The 14,761-nt window shown below is 58.2% G+C and overlaps 3 protein-coding genes and 2 long non-coding RNA genes across 8 annotated transcripts in view; 3 read left to right on the plus strand and 2 right to left on the minus strand.

Annotated features, from left to right (window-relative positions):
* Positions 1-345: 345 nt before the first annotated feature.
* LOC115248386 (C-Jun-amino-terminal kinase-interacting protein 1-like) lies at positions 346-7,002 on the minus strand. Its single transcript, XM_029832115.1, has 11 exons — positions 6,739-7,002; positions 4,949-5,012; positions 4,244-4,789; positions 2,686-3,471; positions 2,506-2,581; positions 2,263-2,429; positions 2,084-2,187; positions 1,391-1,501; positions 1,164-1,234; positions 998-1,096; positions 346-683 (listed from the first exon to the last, which is right to left on the minus strand). The coding sequence occupies exons 1-11, from the start codon at positions 6,811-6,813 to the stop codon at positions 611-613; spliced, it is 2,172 nt and encodes a 723-aa protein (XP_029687975.1). The 5' UTR covers positions 6,814-7,002; the 3' UTR covers positions 346-610.
* On the plus strand, positions 5,019-6,643 carry LOC115248365 (uncharacterized). The gene is made up of 3 exons (XR_003887260.1): positions 5,019-5,872; positions 6,017-6,161; positions 6,240-6,643. It is a non-coding gene; the product is annotated as an uncharacterized lncRNA (long non-coding RNA).
* Positions 7,003-7,134: 132 nt separating the features above from the next.
* On the minus strand, positions 7,135-12,075 carry LOC115248360 (cryptochrome-2-like). Its single transcript, XM_029832051.1, has 13 exons — positions 11,669-12,075; positions 10,731-10,839; positions 10,490-10,632; positions 10,227-10,411; positions 10,060-10,148; positions 9,839-9,979; positions 9,639-9,764; positions 9,372-9,557; positions 9,143-9,294; positions 8,863-9,065; positions 8,714-8,794; positions 8,261-8,645; positions 7,135-8,172 (listed from the first exon to the last, which is right to left on the minus strand). Exons 1-12 carry the CDS (start codon positions 11,824-11,826, stop codon positions 8,263-8,265), a joined length of 1,956 nt encoding a protein of 651 aa, XP_029687911.1. The 5' UTR covers positions 11,827-12,075; the 3' UTR covers positions 7,135-8,172; positions 8,261-8,262.
* Positions 12,076-13,009: 934 nt separating this feature from the next.
* Positions 13,010-14,394, plus strand: LOC115248364 (uncharacterized). 2 transcript variants are annotated; one of them, XR_003887258.1, is made up of 3 exons: positions 13,010-13,398; positions 13,624-13,767; positions 14,264-14,394. It is a non-coding gene; the product is annotated as an uncharacterized lncRNA (long non-coding RNA). The 2 variants fall into 2 exon arrangements; XR_003887259.1 differs by having other exon boundaries at positions 13,646-13,767.
* Positions 14,395-14,437: 43 nt separating this feature from the next.
* The window catches only part of LOC101061148 (thyrotropin-releasing hormone receptor-like), an 8,192-nt gene continuing 7,868 nt past the window's right edge, over positions 14,438-14,761 (plus strand). For all 3 annotated transcript variants that reach the window (XM_029832052.1, XM_029832053.1, XM_029832054.1), the window contains exon 1: positions 14,438-14,761. This exon is cut by the window's right edge and continues 59 nt beyond it. In XM_029832052.1, coding sequence (XP_029687912.1) covers positions 14,438-14,761 — 324 coding nt within the window.

The raw sequence follows: 14,761 nt of genomic DNA on the forward strand, positions 1-14,761 counted from the left end.
GTTACGATCTGGCGCCATCTAGTGGTCGGAATAAAGATGCAGCGCCCCGTTTAAGGCTGGGGGGGGTTGAAGGTGGCACCTGTGCAGCCACGGCCTGGAGCAGGTGACCTGAGGAAGCGCGAGCTGCAGGGGGACAGACGGGACACGGCGTCCCTCCACATGCTAGATTGCACAGCGTCGCCGGGGCCTGTTTTTGACGTCCCGACAACAACGAGGAGGAACGCGGAGCAGCGAGGTGATGAATGAGGCTCCTTCCAGTCCGCTGGGATCCGCCGTCCTTCAGTGTGCAGAGAAATAAGGACGCGGCTTTGCTAGGTTGTCCTCCGTCAGTGTGAAGGTTTTAAAGACAGAACCGTTGATGAACCCGGTGCTCAGGGAGAGCTAGCAATGCTAACACCAACACCATCACGTTCCGTCTTTAGATGAAGCCGACATTGATTTACACTAACGATTTACACGCACGTCCAGCCCATAAAACATTAATATCAGATACTGGGGTCATGTGACATGTACAGAACATACGTGGGACGCTAAATGAGCAGCCGCCATGCAAACGACGACACGTGGTCCGGTCTGTCCGGCAGAGTCCAGCACCCAGAGGGGGACGGGATCACTCGATAAAGATGTCCTCCGTGGGACAGAAGACGCCCACGTGTTCTCTGTAATACTGCTGGAACGCCCTCCTGCGGAACGCCAGAGCACAGGTTCAGTTACCTTAGCGGGCGCGGCCAACAGCGGCGGCGCGCTAACAACGTTAGCTTTGGTGACGGGGTTATTGCTGTGTGTCCAGTGTCCCCTCTGGTCCCGCTGCTGCCTGGGGGGCCGTCGGGGAGCCTGCTTTATTGCTAGCGCTAGCGCTTTTTCTGCGTGTCATTGACGGCTAAAGTCAAACAGCTAATTTGGACTTTGGCCCCCCCCGTGACGGGGCCCCACATGCACAGATCAGATGTCCCCAGAGCAAAGGGGCCACTGGACCCTGGACCAGGGTCACGCTCACCCGACAGACTCCGCCAGGGGACTCAGCGTCGTCTCCGACACCATCACGTGGCAGGCGAAGCGCTGCTGCTCGGGATGCTTGGTGATGAACCCAAAGTACCTACGGTGGAGGTTAGCATTAGCATTAGCGTTAGCGCTAGCGTTGGGGTGTTAGCATTCTAACTCACTTGCTGTGTTTCGGGTGGCAGCCGCAGAACGAGATGTTCTTCAGGTGAAAGAAGTGGAAGCACTGGTCGCCCTGAGACACACACACACGCACGCCCACACACACACACAACCACGCACACACACGCACAGGTCCAGTTTAACCACCATGACTCCACACTTCTGATGCTAGCCTGATGTTAGCCTGATGCTAGCCTGATGTTAGGCGGTTCTGTTCAGCACGTCCTACCCTGTGAGCCGAGTGGCACCGGTCCTGCACGCTGATCTTCACGCCCCTCACGCTGACCTCCAGCACGCAGGCGGAGGGGGGCTGGCTGGACAGCTGCCGGTTCCCGACCACCTGGACCACACGGACCACATTACTGACTCAGCAGATCAAAGAACATTTCTTCACACGCTAAAGCTTCTGAGCTTTCTGAGGAGGATTAGGCCAGAGATTAACCCCGGGGCTGGTTCTGACGGGTTCTGACGGGTCCAGCAGGCACGTGTGTGGCTCCGTCCTCTCTAGGCTCCAGTACTCACCTCTGACCAGACGGGTCAAAAAGGTTCTGAGAGGAGAGACCGACTAGAACATTCCTGAGGTGCTCACGTGTCACGCTGCGCCTCACCTCAGGGGCCCATTTGGACCTCCTGGTCCTGCTGGACAGCTGGTCTCTCTAGAACCGTAATATTTCCCCCCACAGCTGTAAATTTCCATCCTAAAAGTCCTTTTTGTGACGGGGCCAAGAATGAAAGCTTCAGAAGATCAAAGCACCAAAGCAGAAGCTGCTGTGACCTCTGGAGGTTCTGACAGAACCAGAGCAACGGTGCCGGCGTTCCTCAGAACCGTTGCTGGTCTCATGGAGCGGCTGTTTGGGTTAAAGAAGCAGAGAAACCTGGTTTCAAAGGAAAAGGTTGGAAGGTCCAGGAGGTTCTCGTCTACCTTCTGCATGGCGGCACAAAGCACACTGTTGCCTTTGTGGACGGGGACCTGGACCGAGCCCAGGAACCGCACCAGGAACTGTTCTGTCCAACCTTCTTTCAGGGCTGAGACAGAAGAGCAGAAGAGAGGAACTTCAGAGGCCGTCCACCAGGGTTCCTTCCAGTTTCAGCCTGTCTCACCTGGGTTCGGCTCCTGGGTCACCTCCACCGTGTAGAAGGCCGGGAAGATGCCGGTGGAGCCGCTCCTCATGTTGTAGCCGTGGCACCACAGGTCCTCCGACTGGTCCATGATCAGCACCGGGTCGTCTATCTCCAGGTACAGCTCGTCCTCGTGTCGAGGGACAAACCTGGAGAAGACAGGAGCAGCCGTTGTTGCGAGCGGTCGACGTGTTAGCGCGCGTTAGCACGCGTTAGCGTAGCCACCTGTAGACGGCCCGGTGGCTCTGCTGCCGCTCGGCTCCATCCAGCACGCAGGAGAACAAGCCAAAGGAACCGGCTCCTGGAGGACACGAAGCACAGTCAGAAGCTCAGGACCTGCTAAAGGCTACAGACAGACGCTACAGACGCTACAGACGCTAACAGACGGGCCTCTACGGTACCGACCCGCGGCGCTGTACTGGCCGCTCCCTTTGGCGAACAGATTGAGGAACTTCCTGCTCCGGTACGCTCTCCCTCCTCTGGACTCGTCGTCCTCCGAGGCCGAGGTTGAGGTGGAGGTTGAGGTCATCTTGGGCTGTTTGCAGACCCGGGCCACCACCTCCCTCCTCCTCTTCACCTCCTCCTCCCTCCTCCTCTTCACCTCCTCCTCCCTCCTCCTCTTCACCTCCTCCTCCCTCCTCCTCTCCTCCTCGTACTCCGGGTCCTCCTCCTCGTTGGCCGACTGATAAACCGTCTCCGTGTCGCTGTCCTCGTTGTGCTTGTTGGGGTAACCATGGAAACAGTCCTTGAGGCTGACCAGCTCCAGCCGGGCGTGCTCGTCCACCACCAGGGTGTACTTGACGGCATCGTAGCACAGCCCTGCTGCCGACTGGCTGGTGGCCCCCCCCCTGCCCGGCCTCCACCCCCCACCCGGCGCCGGAGCCCTCCACCACCTCAGCGCCGCCCCCCCCCCCCCTGCGTCCACCTCTGACTTGGTAGAGTCCATCTGCGTCTCTCCGTCCTCCAGGGGACGGCGGCTTGGACCCGTCTGGAAGACGGCGCAGGGTGTGGGGTCGCCCTCGCCCTCCTCTTCTGTGATGTCGGGGTTCAGGGGGTGGGGCCCGCCTGGCTGCGGGGGCCCTGGTGGGGGCCCTTCTGTGTCTGAGCCCAGGGACATCCTGTTGGACCCTCCTTCGCTGCTGGACCTGGAGAGCGCTGGCACACTGTCCGGGGGCCTGTCGTGGTTCTGACCTGAGGACAGGAGACAAGGAGAGCAGCTGAGAGAGGAACGTGGGTCACGTCAGGGCAGACCACCCCCCCACCTAGAACCACCTGCCAGAGCCAGACCACCCCCCCACCTAGTACCACCTGCCAGAGCCAGACCACCCCCCCACCTAGAACCACCTGCCCGAGCCAGACCACCCCCCCACCTAGAACCACCTGCCAGAGCCAGACCACCCCTCCACCTAGAACCACCTGCCCGAGCCAGACCACCCCCCCACCTAGTACCACCTGCCAGAGCCAGACCACCCCCCCCACCTAGAACCACCTGCCAGAGCCAGAACACCCCCCCACCTAGTACCACCTGCCAGAGCCAGACCACCCCCCCACCTAGAACCACCTGCCCGAGCCAGACCACCCCCCCCACCTAGAACCACCTGCCAGAGCCAGACCACCCCTCCACCTAGAACCACCTGCCAGAGCCAGACCACCCCCCCACCTAGTACCACCTGCCAGAGCCAGACCACCCCCCCACCTAGAACCACCTGCCCGAGCCAGACCACCCCCCCACCTAGAACCACCTGCCAGAGCCAGAACACCCCCCCACCTAGTACCACCTGCCAGAGCCAGACCACCCCCCCACCTAGAACCACCTGCCCGAGCCAGACCACCCCCCCACCTAGTACCACCTGCCAGAGCCAGACCACCCCCCCCACCTAGAACCACCTGCCAGAGCCAGACCACCCCCCCACCTAGAACCACCTGCCTGGGCTCTACCTGCTCCGAGCCCCTGGACGCTCACCTTGGGTTTGGGTCTTGTCCTGGTTCCTGGGTGCTACGGGGGTGCGCGGGACCACCATGGCGGTCAGGTAGACCTCCTGGCTGCAGGCCGGGTTATTTGCCCTCTGCCCCCCCCCTCTGTGGGCCCCTTTAGCGCCCCCTTTCCCGTCGGCTCCGCGGCTCTTGGGTCCGTTGGCTTCCCTCAGCCTTGAATGTCCACTCCTGTCTTTGTCCCTGGTCTTGAACTCCTCGCACAGTCGTCCTCCTTTTCTGTCCTCCCTTCCTGCCGCCCCGTCCTTCCGTCTCACGTCCCCCTCCCTCGCCGCCGTCCCTCCTCTCCCCCCCCCTCTTGCCGGGGCGGCTCCTCCTGCTCCGGCTCTCCTTTGGGTCCTGGCTGTGCCGGAGGACGGAGGGTTCGTGGCCGGCGGCGGCTGTTTCTCCCGTGTCCGCACACGTGCGTCTGAGGCGCCGGTTCTGCCGTTGGCGCCATTGGCGGGCGGTTTGGGGGCCGGGCGCCGCGTCACATGTCGGACTTTGTCTTCGGCCTTGGCCGGCGGTTTCCCGTCACCTGACACACAAGAGGTTTAAGCATCAGATTATGGTGGATTATCAAAGTCTTTACAGGACTGGAGCAAAGGTCCTGGGTGGTTTCGTTCTGGGGTGGTTGGGCCGGTCCAGGAGGTCCAGGAGGTCCAGGAGGTCCAGGAGGTCCAGAGGTTCTGCCTACCTGTGATCTGTGGCGACGCCTTCCAGCTGTCCTTCTTGCCTAAAGAGTTGTTGTTGATGGAGTCCTGGACAATCACAGAGACACAAGCAGACTGAGAGGCAGCGAGGAGATGTTTCCTCACCCTGGAACCTGCGGTTGTGGTTCAGCCCAAAACATGAGAAACATCTAGAAGAGACAAGCTTCCTCCCCCCAGCTCAGGCAGGAGATCCTGGAGCAGCTGTCAGGACCCGAGCGAACACACCAACATGTTCTGCACACATGACAAACTCTGGGAAGCTCCATCAGACCAAGGAGGAGGTTCCTGGGACGGTTCCTGGTCCAACTCAGCAGGAGGAACACAGTGTAAGCAGAAGTCCTCCATCTCTGCTCCTCAGGTCGGTGGTCCGTCAGGACCCAGCAGGAGCTTCTGGGCCGGAGGCTCACGCCCACACAACCGGGAGTGAACCTCCTGCGAAGATCAAATTAGCTTAGCATTTCGCTAATGTGTCCCAATGAAGGCAACATGAAGCTCAGTTTGACACAAGTGACGTTTTTATTTTAACGATGGAAATGTTACGAAGGTAACTGAGCGCGTTCCTGCGCAGCTCCGCCTCCTTTAGCCGTAGCTTTAGCCTGTATTAGCTCTGCTCCACAGGCGCTTTCATTCAGACAACGATCTGGGGGGTTCAAAGGTCAAAGGTTTCCAGCATCACTGGGATCCTTCTCCAAACCACAACACACTAGTTTGACCTTTGACCTTAAAGATCTAATCGGCTGAGACACCTCCAGACCAGGAGGTCCTGGGGCTACAACTGCTGCTCGTTCCTCATGTCCACCGTGGGGACAACGAGACCTGGTGGGCTGAGCCGCGGCGTCCAACAGGATGCTAACGGCAGGCCCGAACGTCTCATCCTGAAGAGTCACTCTGGTGGAAACGATGTCAAAGTGAGTGAGTCAAATAATTGTTAGTTATTAATTCAGTGCGAGAACTTCCTGGCCCGCTAGCCACACGCTACAAGTTAGCACCTGTACGTGCTAGCTCTCGTGTCAACACATAGATGTAAATCTGGAAACTGATTCTGCTCACAGACGTGGTCAGAGGTGACGCGGCGGTTGGCTCCTGTCAGGAAGCTGCTCTGATCCTCATGCTAGCATCAAGCTAGCTAATGGACAGGTGAGGAAGACTCGGCATCCTCAAACTCCTAAAAACTCCCAGCCAACTAAAATAAAGCAGGTAAGCCAAACCACATTAGCACGAGGCAGCTTCACCAGGAAGCTAACTGCTGACGGAAGCTAACTGGAAGGTCAACAGTTGTGTCTTGTTTTGAGGACCAGAGCAGGGATCCAAGCACCAGTCCACCATCTTGTGAAGGAGGTGAAGGAGCTCCGGGGGGGTTGTGGATGCTCTGACACACCGATGATGATGATGATGATGGTGATGGTGATGATGATGATGCGCTCTGACACGTAAACAGGATGCAGCTCATTTAAAGCGATAGCACAGAGGAGAGCGCGCTAGCGTAGCTGTGGGGCTAGCAGCATCATACAGCTCAGCACTTTCACCACCAACATGGCTGATGCCCGATTCCCCCACTTCTGTGAATCCGACCAGATGCTACAGTCCAAATGTCCTTGAGCAAGGCACCAATCGGCACCTGCAACACTCGCAGCATCAGGAAACATCAATAGCATATTTAGTAGCAGCCGGTAGCTAATGCTAACCATGTAGTGATGCTTCCTAATCCCAGAACCACAGGGGATCCACCCATGGAGATGATGGAGGATTCTGCTGGACCCTCCCAGCCTCCTACCTGTGAGCCAGTCTGAGTCTGTCGCCGTGGGAACAGGTCCAGGCTGGTGGGCCTCTTGGGTCGGTGTTTGTCCATGATGCCGGGTGGATCCTCATCTGACAGGATCGGCTTCTTCCTCCCTGATTAAAGCAGCGCAGGAGCTCCACGGCTCCGACAAGGTCTCCCCTCCGTCCTCCTCAGCATCGCTCAGCTCCACCCCCCCCCTTCCTGCGTCATTATTGGCTGGCTGGGGCGTGACATCATCGTCAACTTCCTGGCAGGAACAGAGGAAGACAGAGGGACGATCGAGAGACATTGGGGAGAGAGAGAGGGCAGAGCCAGCCAATCACAACCAGCCATGACATCATCAGTCCATCTGTGGCGTGAAGAGACGGATGAAGCACACGTGCACGTGACTGGAGCAGTTTTAATTAAATCCTCTGGGTTTTATTACAAATGAGATCAAATGTGAAATAAACAAATTCAACAAAATGAGCATGTCGGCTAACGGGAGCGCGTCCAGACGACCGCCTCGAATGGTCCAAGTTGGTTTGGGAGCTTTTTCTGATGTTTTGTCCAAATGTCCAGCTGCTCCCGTTAGCGGCGCCGTTACAGGACTGACCCCTGACCTTTAGCACGTTAGCATAGAACAACCTTTAGCACGTTAGCATAGAACAACCTTTAGCACGTTAGCATCAGCAAATATTCCCTGTTGTATTACACACATCCTTCAGAGATGATCAGAGAGGAAAGGGATGCTACCAAGGATTAGCAATAATTAGCTAACTGACGCAGGCTCAGACCTGCTGGGGCAGAGTCCTTCCCACCTCCCGGGACCTGTGAGGACGGCTGATCCGGATCCACTCACACAGAAGAAACTTTCACACAAACTCTGACAGAAAGATTTTATGCAGAGACACAAAGACGCAGCGATGAGCTGCAGCAGCTCCCAGCGCCACCAGTTGGACCCCCTGCTGGGGAACCGGCACCCAGCGCTGGTTCCACTGCTGCTGCCCCCCCAGGACTGAACAAAGGGGCGGTCAATCCGCGTCTGCCGCCCTCTAGCGGCCAGAACCAGAAGGGTTATTTCTGCTTTTCCATCTGAAGGTCTGGACATCTTGGACATCTTGGACATGTGTGCCAGCATCAGAACCCCTGTCCCACACGTTCAAACATCGGTTCCATGGCTGCTGCTCTCAGCTTGGACGGGATTAAAGCAGAATCTTTGCTCAGAGTGACTCGGAACCAAAGCCGACGCCTACAGCGGGTCAGCGTGGAGGTCCGAGGAGCATCCGAGCGTCGGAGCCCTCAAGGGATTGAAAAGCGTCGGTATGATCGTGGCGACCGTTCCTACGAAGAGACACCAGCACAGGGATCCTGGTCCTGATCCAGAAGGCCTGTCCGGACCCGCCTCCCTCGATCTTCACGTGCGTATCTGAAGGTTCCACCTGTGTCCTGCAAGAGGAGCCAGAGAGCAGCGTGAGGACACGTGCAGGACCCTGGAGGGGGACCAGCCGTGCTGACGGGACCTGCTGGGGGTCACCTCTACTTGTTGGCCGCCGCCTCGGCCTCCATCCGATCTTCTTCCTGCTCGGCGTCTTCCTCCATCCTCTCCTCCCTCCCTGACTTCCTGTCTCCGTCCCTGGTGGCGCCGGGCCGGCCCCGGGCTCGGTGGTGGCGGCGGACCTTGCGGCCGAGGCCTTTCCTCCGGTGTCCCAGAGACGAGGTCTGGGTGGCGGAGGAGACCGGGACGGTGGACGGACCTGAGGACAGAGACGCCGGCTTTGATCTGGCCGACAGACTCTGGGTCAACGAGGACCGGGTCGGGGTCGTGTCCCCCAGGACCGAATGAGGGACGCAGGAAGAGGACACGCAGACGGTGGAGGAATCGGGGAGCGCGGCGCCGTGCGCGGGTCTGGGAGGAGAGTCTGGAGGGAAGAGGACACGGGTCAAGCGGAACCTTTCACCTCAGCGGTACCTGAGCCCGCCCTCCTACCAGGACCGCTGCTGTTCTGGAACTCGTCCGTCATCGGTGGCTCCGCCTCCTCCTGGATCGTCGGTACCGATGCGAGCAGGCCTGCCAGGAGGACACAGGTGAGCGTCCCGGGGGGACGGAGACGGACCTGAAGGAGGCTGCGGACTTACTGAGGCCCCTGTAGTGGGACAGCTGCTGGTAGACCTGCTTCATCCTCTCGATGTTGAGTCTGCTGCCCTCGGCGTGGTTGATCATGGGTCGGGGGTAGTCCACGCCCACCACGCAGTTGGCCGCCTTCTGGACCGCCTCCGGGGCGTTCCAGGGCTCGTAGATGTACCGGTTTGGGTAATCCTTCAGGATGGGGATGTAGCGCCTGCGGAGACCAGGAGGGGCGGCGTGAGGACGCCCCTTTGCTCGGGCGGGGACGTGCGGGTGGATCCGGATCATCACCTGATGTAGTCTCCCGACGGGTCGGTTCTCCTCCCGAACCCAACGGGACAGTAGCACTTGAAGAACTGCTGGAAGAAGGCGCTGCAGGAGAGCCACATCCAGCTGCCGGCGTTCACGCTCCAGTCGGCGTCCAGCAGGAGCTCCTCGAACACCTGCGGGAGCACCAACGTTCTCACAAACGTTCTCAGCGGGTCGGCACCGCCGGCCCGACCCGGACGGCGCCGCCTACCTTCATGCCGCACTCCCAGCTGATCCACAGGTCTCCCCGGGTCAGGAAACAGGCCACGGCCCGGCGGGCCTGGTGGTGGATCCAGCCCTCCTGTCTCAGCTGGGTCATGATGGCGTCGATCCAGGGGAAGCCCGTGTGGCCCTCGGCCCACTTGGCCAAAGCCTCCGGGTTCTGGTCCCAGGGGATCTGGAGACGGGTCGACCACAGAAGCAGCGGTTAGGTGACGGCGGCGGCGGCGAGCCGAGCCGAGGCGGCGGCGGCGCCCACCTGCACACAGATGGGGTTCCCCTCCATGCGGTCGAAGTTGGGGTTGTTGGTGGCGGCCGTGTAGAAGAACTCCCTCCACAGCAGCTGCCCGAAGAGCGACGGCGGCGGGCTGCAGCCTTTACGCAGCTGCGGGTCAGACGGGTCAGACGGGTCAGAACATCACGCAGGTCTCAGCGGCTCACGGGGCAGCGGACCGGTACCTTCACGTAGAGCTCCCTCAGGTTGTAGTACAGGACCCGGCAGGACAGGCAGCCGAAGCGCAGGTACGGGCTCAGGCCCGCCGGACTGGCGTACAGGGAGCAGGTGCTGACCCGGCTGTGCTCCAGGTTGGCCACCCACACCTGCGGCGACACCAAGACACAGGTGAACCGGAGCGGGCGGGGAGCGGCCAGGTCCAAGAGGAAGAGGGGCCAGGTTCTACCTTCTTATCCAGATGTTTGTGGAGCCTCTCCAAGGCTTCGGACTCTCCTCCTCGCCACACCGCTGGAGGGAGACCTTCAGTCCGGAACCCTGGACACAGGCAAGAGCGGACGTGTGAGCTGGGCGGCGCCGCCGCTCCCCCCCCAGCACGCCGCCGGCGAGGCCTACCTAGCTCCTCCAGCGAGGGGATGCTGTACAGCTGCTCCTGGCTGTCGGCCATCTTGGCGCCACACTTGTGGATCTGGTGCTGGGTGACGGTGGGCAGGGGCCTCCGGGGCAGCTCCAGCCGGCTCACGATGGTCTGGAAGCGCTTGAAGGTCAGAGGAGGACTGTTGTTGTTCACCTCGATGATCCTGGAACCACAGACACAGAGGGTCACCGTCACCAGCGTGGCCTCCGTGCACGTGGCAGCGCACGCCGGCCCGCCTCACCTGTCCAGGTTGTAAAGTGTGTGAGAGTTCCGAACGATGGTCTCCACCCCGAACTGCTGAGCCAGTTTGATGATGGCGCCGTCCCGCTCCTTCCCGTACGGCTCGGGGTCGAACTCGAAGGTCAGTCTGGTCACCTTCCAGTCCTGCGGGAGCACACGGAGCGCGTGAGCGAGCGGCGGCGGCGGCAGGAGCGCGCACGGTCGCGCACGGTCGCAAACGCGGCGGAACGCCGGGCACCGACCTTCAGCAGCCTCGGAAACACGTCGGTGGGCTGTCCTCGGACCACCAGCAGCCTGGAGCTCAGCTTCCTCAGGCTGCAGTCCAGGTCCTCCAGGGCCTCCAGCAGGAACCTGCACGCCCACACGCACACGCACGCCCACACGCACACGCACGCCCACATGCACACGCACGCCCACACGCACACGCACGCTCTGTTGAAAGGGCTGGAGCTTGAGACAGCTGCAGCCGGTACCGGAGCTTTACTGGACCCAGTTTAGTGAAGTTTAGTGGTTTATGGAGCAGAACCGATATCAGCCCATCATCAAAGCCGCCGTCATCCAGGAGATCAAAGCTGAATCACAACATCAATGATGCCGAAGCCTTTGAACCTTTGGTCTGAATTAAGAGGATTTAAAAGACACGGCCCATTTTTTAACCATTTTTGCCTTCACGGGAGTTTAGATGAGAATATGTAGTAATTATTAAATATATAAATATTATTTATTCATAATTAAATAGGTTATTTAAAAAAAAAATACACGTTTCACTAATCTAAATAAGATGAACGCAGCTGAATAAAGGCGATTCCTTTATTGATCAATGATCCATTTATTTAAAATGATCCTTTGATGACTGCAGCAGACGCTCCATTTTGTGCTAGCGGTTAGCTTCTAGCGGTTAGCCTCTAGCGGTTAGCCTCTAGCGGTTAGCTTCTAGCGGTTAGCGTCTAGCTGTTAGCTTCTAGCGGTTAGCTTCCAGCTGTTAGCTTCCAGCGGTTAGCGTCTAGCTGTTAGCTTCTAGCGGTTAGCTTCCATTGGTTAGCTTCCAGCGGTTAGCTTCCAGCGGTTAGCTTCCAGCTAGCGGCAGGAGGGAGGCCAAAGCCCCGACTCCCAGCGCTACACAATCACAAAGCCCAAATTAAAGTGCTGCTCGTGTTCGAACCCACGTCCACTCACGAACCTCCATCGGTTGATCCCCACATTCGCGGCTCCAGCGAACCAGGGGTCCAGGATGTAGATGCAGCGCAGGGAGTCGGCTCCGTTCAGGGCCTCCTGTAGGGCCGGATTATCGTGCAGCCGCAACCCTTTGCGGAACCAGTGCACCGAATTCACCACCATGTTCGCTGCTGTTGCGTCACTCCTGAAAATGTTCGGAGATGGATCGAAACCGAGACCCGAACCGAATAACAAACTTCAAAGCTGCCGAGCGAAGACCAGCTCAGAGAAGGCGGAGCGTCTTGGCCCGGATCGCTGTCCCGGAAGTCTCTGATTGGGTTCTTACTCAGCGTCACAACACCGGAACCATCAGCTCTACCCGTCAGAACACATGGGCCCCTGTGGCCCCCGCGGAGCGTCTGTGGAATCAGCAGGTCTCATTAGGGTTCCCAACCGCAGGTGCGCGTCCCTGGAGCGGCACATCTGTGCGTCATGAGCGGACTGGGCCAGGAGGCAGCCTCCTGGCCCAGTCCGCTCATCATCACCTGCCTTATGTTCTGACCCGTCTGAATCATTTCCTGCCCGTTTCCAACAGTTACCCCAGTGGTGGTCCAGCTTTTGTTGGAAAGCTAGCAGTAGTCTCAGCTTTTGTGCTCTGTAGCGTTTTAGTCTTGGCCTTTTTTAAATGTGAACCACTACCAGCACCAGTGAATGAGCTTGACCTGAAGCTAAAGAAAAACCCATGACAAACCCAACACTCGAGTCTGTTGTCCGGCCCGTCCTGGTTCTGTCACCGCTGACAGAACAGGAAGCTCACGGGGGAAGTGTAGAAAAGCTGAGCTGGCTCATCCAAGACCTGGACGCTAGCGTGTCCTCCCAGCAGGACTCACGCTGTGGACAAACGATGTGTAAAAGAGAAACATATTTCCCACTTCTGTCACTTTGAGAGCGAAATTGTAAATGTGGGCTACAAAAGTGTTTACTCTCCTGTGAGCTGCAGTTTTACGGCACTGAAATCCATTAAACTCAACATGAACAGATAAATTAACAGATATTATTGCCCTAAACAGAAAGTGACGCCCCAGGTCGGCGCATGAGTCACTTCCGCCGGTGGGCCGCTAGATGGCGGCAAATATGTGTTCCCATTTCTGGTCCTCGCGTGAGTGTTGGTGTTCCGGGAAAAACTTCTACTTTGACTGTTTTATGAATTAATTTCTTGAGTTTAATGAGGTGAGTCGTGGAAGTGACGATTTCTGAAGATATTTTGTTGTTTCTTCATTGATGACCGGAAGCGCCACGGCTCCGCGAGGCTGTTCCAGTATTAAAGATTCATACTCAAGAGGGTCGATTAGGGGGTGTCACTGACCCTGGGTCAGGCCTGGCAAATTTCAAAATAAAAGTCCTCTTCCAGCCTGAACTCGTGTCAGGGGCGGTCCTAAAGCCGTGGACGAGGACAAACCGACGCACAATAGGACAAACGGGTCCATTTTAGCGCGGATTTTATTGCTTCACACCTGACCGACCGTTAGCCACGTGGCTACTAAAGCTAGCAGGAGCGGCAGCGACGCGGTGAAACCCAACACCGTCAACTTCCGTCTGTTCTGGGTCGGTGCTTTTACTCTGAAGGCGCGGCCGCCGTTTCCGGCTTTGTGTGCGTGAGCTTGACGCGTCGCTGTTGCGTGTCAGACCCGAGCCAAGCGGCGGGGAGCAGGTTCTGCTGCTGGAGAAGGACCACGCGACGCACCCGTGCGGAAGGTAAAGCGCCTCACCTGTTATTACGCACCGTTATTACCACCGTTATTACCACCGTTATTACACGATAATATTCCAGTTACAGCACAACTTAAGTTTGATAATATTCATATCTGCACAGTTGGCGTTTACTTTATATTATTATTGCTGTCTTCACATGCACACATTTAAATGCTTTTTTTAATTGATTATTTATTGTTTATTTATCGGCGCTGCTCGGCCCAACAGGAGTCCACATCTGTTTCCATAGGTGCTAATCTGACCAAGACTCCAGAGAACATCTGGAACAGGCCAGCGATGGGTGCCGCCACCTCAGAACGTCCCCCCAGGCAGTAGTTCCTGAGGACGCTGTCCAGGCAGCCAGGGACGCAGGTACACGCGTGTCCATCAGGGTTCTGTTGACATGACCAGAACTTCTGCCACTTGTTCTCATGACAACGAGGGCGGTCCAGGCAGCACGACGACGGACAGATGTGCAGCAGCAGCCCGACTGAAGTCTGGGTGATGCAGCAGAGGAAAAAGTGAAATTACTTTTTGCTTCACGTCCACCTCAATTTATGAGAGCCGCCCTCTGGGGGGGGGGGGGGGGGGGGGGCTGTGGCGCCCTCGCAGGCCGTTAATTAGTTTCTCTGCTATCGTTAGCTGAGAGGAACATGTGTGGGAGCCCCAGCAGGCGGGTCGGATCGGCGCTGACCATCATGACGTTGGTGTGGCGTCCAGTCCGAGGCTCCTTTAGCCCCTCCCACTCATGCCCTGGCTCTGGCCTGACAACCATGTTGCCAGGAATAGTTGCACCTGCAACGTAAACGAAGCAGCTGCCGTCCTGGTTTCAGTTTGGGACGGGAGGTGAAATATTTTCTGGTTCTAGGTGAGTCAGCGGAGGCCACGCTGGAGCGCTGATGTCCCGCGAGGCGAAGACAGCAGAGAGGACAGAGGACGCGGACCTGTCCTTGGTGTAGCCGAGGCTAATCGCACGCTAACAATGTAAAACACAGCTGTCAGCCAAGCAGGTGACGGGTGAGAAGACGTTCCATCAGCAGGTATGTCCTTCAACGAGAGCTCCAGAAACGAGACTCCGGCCAACGTCTCTCTGAGTCCCAGCAGCTCCGTGTCCCAGTCTCTGGAGTACAAGACGGTGTCAGTGTTCCTGGTCCTGCTGGTCTGTGGTGTGGGCATAGTGGGCAACGTCATGGTGGTCCTCGTTGTCCTCACCACCCGCCACATGAGGACACCCACAAACTGTTACTTGGTCAGTCTGGCCGTAGCGGACCTGACGGTGCTGGTGGCGGCGGGGCTACCAAACGTGTCGGACAGCCTGACGGGAACATGGATCTTTGGACACGCTGGATGTCTGGGGATCACCTAC

Source organism: Takifugu rubripes, unplaced genomic scaffold (genome assembly GCF_901000725.2).
Source record: "Takifugu rubripes unplaced genomic scaffold, fTakRub1.2, whole genome shotgun sequence".
Taxonomy (NCBI): Eukaryota; Metazoa; Chordata; class Actinopteri; order Tetraodontiformes; family Tetraodontidae; genus Takifugu; species Takifugu rubripes.

What these genes read in the sequence shown, in the direction of transcription:
- LOC115248386 (XM_029832115.1), bottom strand. Translation starts at nt 6,813, where the DNA reads ATGGACAAACACCGACCCAAGAGGCCCACCAGCCTGGACCTGTTCCCA. An exon ending in CGGCCAGTACAGCGCCGCGG is followed by an intron (nt 2,582 to 2,685) that starts GTCGGTACCGTA and finishes CGTGTCCTCCAG; the next exon opens with GAGCCGGTTCCTTTGGCTTG. An exon ending in CCCCTGGCGGAGTCTGTCGG is followed by an intron (nt 684 to 997) that starts GTGAGCGTGACC and finishes GGCGTTCCGCAG; the next exon opens with GAGGGCGTTCCAGCAGTATT.
- LOC115248360 (XM_029832051.1), bottom strand. Translation starts at nt 11,826, where the DNA reads ATGGTGGTGAATTCGGTGCACTGGTTCCGCAAAGGGTTGCGGCTGCAC. An exon ending in GGAACCCCATCTGTGTGCAG is followed by an intron (nt 9,558 to 9,638) that starts GTGGGCGCCGCC and finishes ACCCGTCTCCAG; the next exon opens with ATCCCCTGGGACCAGAACCC. An exon ending in CCAGAACAGCAGCGGTCCTG is followed by an intron (nt 8,646 to 8,713) that starts GTAGGAGGGCGG and finishes TCTTCCCTCCAG; the next exon opens with ACTCTCCTCCCAGACCCGCG.